Below are 3,694 nucleotides of genomic sequence, written 5' to 3'. Positions count from 1 at the left end.
CTCCTAAGAAACTGACAGTCTGGTAGGGTCCCCACTCCATGTTCTAAACACGTTCTTGGAAAAATGGTTTCATCAAATTCGAGGTGTTCTTTTTCCAGAGAAAAGAAAAGGGAAGGTCCAGAGAAAGTCCCCACCCCAAAAAAGCAGGATGTTAATTTCTGATTATTATTATTTTTTTACATAGTATGATAACTTTTACTATTTAAATAAACATTTGAATTGAGCTTGATATATTCATTGGAACAAAGTCTCATTCTTTTCTTAAAATTTGAATCTGTTAACAAACACAAGGTGAATATGTTTACATGTGTATCGTGAGAAGAAAGGAAGTTAAGAATAAAAGAAAAGTGATTCTTTTTTGTTAATAGAAAGGGAAAGTTGTGTGTGTTTGTTTGTTGGAGGGTTGTTAAGGGAACCAAAACAAAGACATTTTTGTGACATCTTTGTGAAACAGACAAAATGCATTGACTTGATTATGATAGTTTCCTGCATTCATTTGTGTGACACATCAAATGATTTCCATTTTTGCACTATATATACCTCATCAAAATTATTGAATACACACACAAAGCAAACATTTCTTGATTTCATCTCTACCAACTTAATTAGTTTTGATCATTTTAGTGCAGCAATGGACTGTGTAAAACTTGTACTATTTTTTATGCTATATCCCTTTCTCTGTCAACTTGCTTTCTCCTCATCCTTACCTCATTTGTGCCCCAAACATCAAGCCCATGCTCTTCTGCATTTCAAGCACATGTTCTGATATCTGTGGATTTCCTAATACTAAAACTCTTTCATGGAACGAGAGCAAAGATTGTTGCTCATGTGATGGAGTTCATTGTGATAACACGACAAGACAAGTAATTGAGCTCGACCTCTCTTGCAGCGGACTTCAAGGCAAATTTCATACCATCAGTAGACTGTTTCAGCTCTCCAATCTCAAACGGCTTGATTTGTCTTATAATGATTTTTCTGGGTCGCTCATTTCACCTAAATTCGGTGAGTTATCTATCTTGACGCATCTTGATTTGATGTATTTAGGTTTTACACAAAATTGTTACAAGAATGAAAAGGCACAAGATAAGATATTAGTTTTTAACTTGCAGGTATTCAACTTAATCTCTATCCTTCGTAACATTACGTTTCATCCTTAAAGATCTTAACGTTAATCCTTCATTTTTGGAAATTGCAGGATTTAAGTCTAATATGCCGCCGGTGATGCAAATATAACCCTTCATCTTTCATAGATTGTGATCTTTTCCAAAGTGTTTGTTACTCCATGAATAAAGACCGTGATTTTTTTTTTTGTGAAATTGGAGACTCTGCCTGAATTGTTTTCATTTATTTGAAGTTGTTCTTGTACAGATAGTAGCCCAACATCTATCATTGGTTGCTATATAATCTGTTGTAGTAATAATTTCAGCCTAATCACAAGCAATATGGTCTGCATTTTCCATTGTTGAAGCATATGTTGTGGGTTTTTTGGCGTTGGCATTCCAACAGATTTTCAACTTTCTGGTTGGAGTTACCGGTTTGTCTGTCCTCAATAACTAATTCTCGTTGACCACATTTCGTATGGATAATAGAATCAGTACTCTATATAAATTGTACTAAGATCTCCTCATATTGATAAAAAGTTCAGAGAATATTTTTTTTTTTGAAAAAATAAGAAAATACTAAATGATGTTCGCCCGTGGGACCCAACCTACTTCCCACTCGAAAGAACTGCTCATTAGCTAGCTGGACTAGTGGAGTGAACCTATAACCTAAATTTCGCTCCAAAAATGTTGACAGGTATTAGTTAGCAAGCTGTATGGTGAAAGGAGTTAGCTGATAGTCCATAGTTAGTCAGAGATTGATAGCTGGCAGTCACATCCGATAAGTCTAAAGTCAGTTAGTGGAGTATATATATAGTACGTAGTTAGTTAGAGATTGATGAGCATTGGCAGCTAAGCAAAGGCATCAATGTAACAGTGCTCAATCTTCATGGATGAAGTTATCATGGTATCAGCGCTACCGATAGTAGCTGAGCTAACAATCGGTGCCTTGATTCACCGACAAGTTAAAGATGAATTGTGTATCCCATCAACAATTAAGGTCTTGATAAAGAAATGGATCTTGGGTCTAACTCAACCTCAAAAGCTAGCTCATGAGGGGAGGATTTCCCAAGACCATATAAGGTGACCAAGGACCCTTTAACCCACCGATGTGGGACTCCAACACCTCCCCCCCCCCCCCCCCCGCACGCCCAGGGCTGGACGTCTGGAGCATGGACAATATAAGATGGGGGACCCTACATCGCAAACAATGAACTGGGTGGGCTTGGCTCTGATACCATGATAAAGAAATGGACCTGAGTCTAACTCAACTTATTGGTTCTGAAAATTGTCCTTTAGAATTGGATTGGTAGGTCCGAAGCAAGCTCGGTTTTGTTGACGGACGCTTTCCTAAATTGCATGATCAGTGGGAAGAATGCAATGCTTTGGTGTTATCTTGGATTATGAATGTTGTACGACCTGGTTTACTTAGTTCTGTAGTATGTGCCTCTGATGCTCGTAAGGTGTGGCTTGATTTGAGGAAGAGATTTGATACATGTCACACCCCTTTTTCATACTCCAAAAAGATTCGTTTTAAGTTCGAAAGGGTTTTTATCATTAAGTGACAAAAGAAAATGATTTGGTTCGAAAAAGGATTTATTTTGCAATTAAATTCAGAGTCACCACTTGGTATAATCCGGTGTGCCAAGTCACCTTTGAAAAATCCTTTTCAAAACCGTTTGACTCTTTAAAACTGGTTTGCGAACAGAGATTCCAGCTAAGGAATTTTGTTGACCGAGGGGAAGGTGTTAGGAACCCCTCGATCCCGTGGTTCCACCACGGTCGCTTGGTGGAACGCATCGGCTACTTTGACATTATAAAATGTATAAACCACATAAACACGCAAAAAACAAGCAAAAAAACAAATCAAACAAAATTTAAAACCAAAGTAATGTCCAGTCCGAATTATACAGTCCAAAAATAGAAAAATACAAAAATAGAAATCCTATTTAGACTAATCCTAAACTATGCTCCAATACTTTACCCGATGCCTCGGATCTTCATCACGAACGTCCTCCAAGTACAAAATACTTCGGGACATTCCCCGGATAAATCAATACAAATCCCTTGAGGCATTCCCCGGCAAAATGAATATATTTTTAGTGAGAGAAAATCAAACTATTCAACAAAATTTCAAACACTCCACGGAATTTCCAACATTCAAAGCCACAAATTCTAAACTTTGCCTACCCAACCTATTTTTTCCAAACCAATCGACCTATCGTGATACTATCAAGTTCAATTAACGTTCATTTCAAGTCAAACAACAAATGAATCAAACTAACCAAAATTCACCAACTATATCAAGTTTTTAATTCTCAACCTTGAATTAATTCTCCAAATTCCATCAATTCACGATCACCACTTTAAAAATCCACAATCATTGTCAACGAAACCAAAAAAACAAATGATATCACCAAATATTTATATCATGCTTCAACAAACCAAACACGCATATATAATGAAATTAATATGAGAAGGAAATAGAGCTGGACCTCAAATCAAGCTTTTAACCACCATATTTCTTTCAGTAAATCCAACAATACATAGAAGATGAGCAACTATCGAAACCCAAGCCACAAGCTTCGAACCAA

At 36.8% G+C, this 3,694-nt stretch overlaps 1 protein-coding gene across 1 annotated transcript; it reads left to right on the top strand.

Annotated features, from left to right (window-relative positions):
- Positions 1-581: 581 nt before the first annotated feature.
- Positions 582-1,424, top strand: LOC124886382 (receptor-like protein Cf-9 homolog). The gene is made up of 2 exons (XM_047394387.1): positions 582-1,002; positions 1,196-1,424. The coding sequence occupies exons 1-2, from the start codon at positions 735-737 to the stop codon at positions 1,231-1,233; spliced, it is 306 nt and encodes a 101-aa protein (XP_047250343.1). The 5' UTR covers positions 582-734; the 3' UTR covers positions 1,234-1,424.
- Positions 1,425-3,694: the final 2,270 nt, after the last annotated feature.

Source organism: Capsicum annuum, chromosome 8 (assembly GCF_002878395.1).
Source record: "Capsicum annuum cultivar UCD-10X-F1 chromosome 8, UCD10Xv1.1, whole genome shotgun sequence".
Lineage (NCBI taxonomy): Eukaryota > Viridiplantae > Streptophyta > Magnoliopsida > Solanales > Solanaceae > Capsicum > Capsicum annuum.
This window is presented reverse-complemented; position numbering and strand designations above follow the sequence as displayed.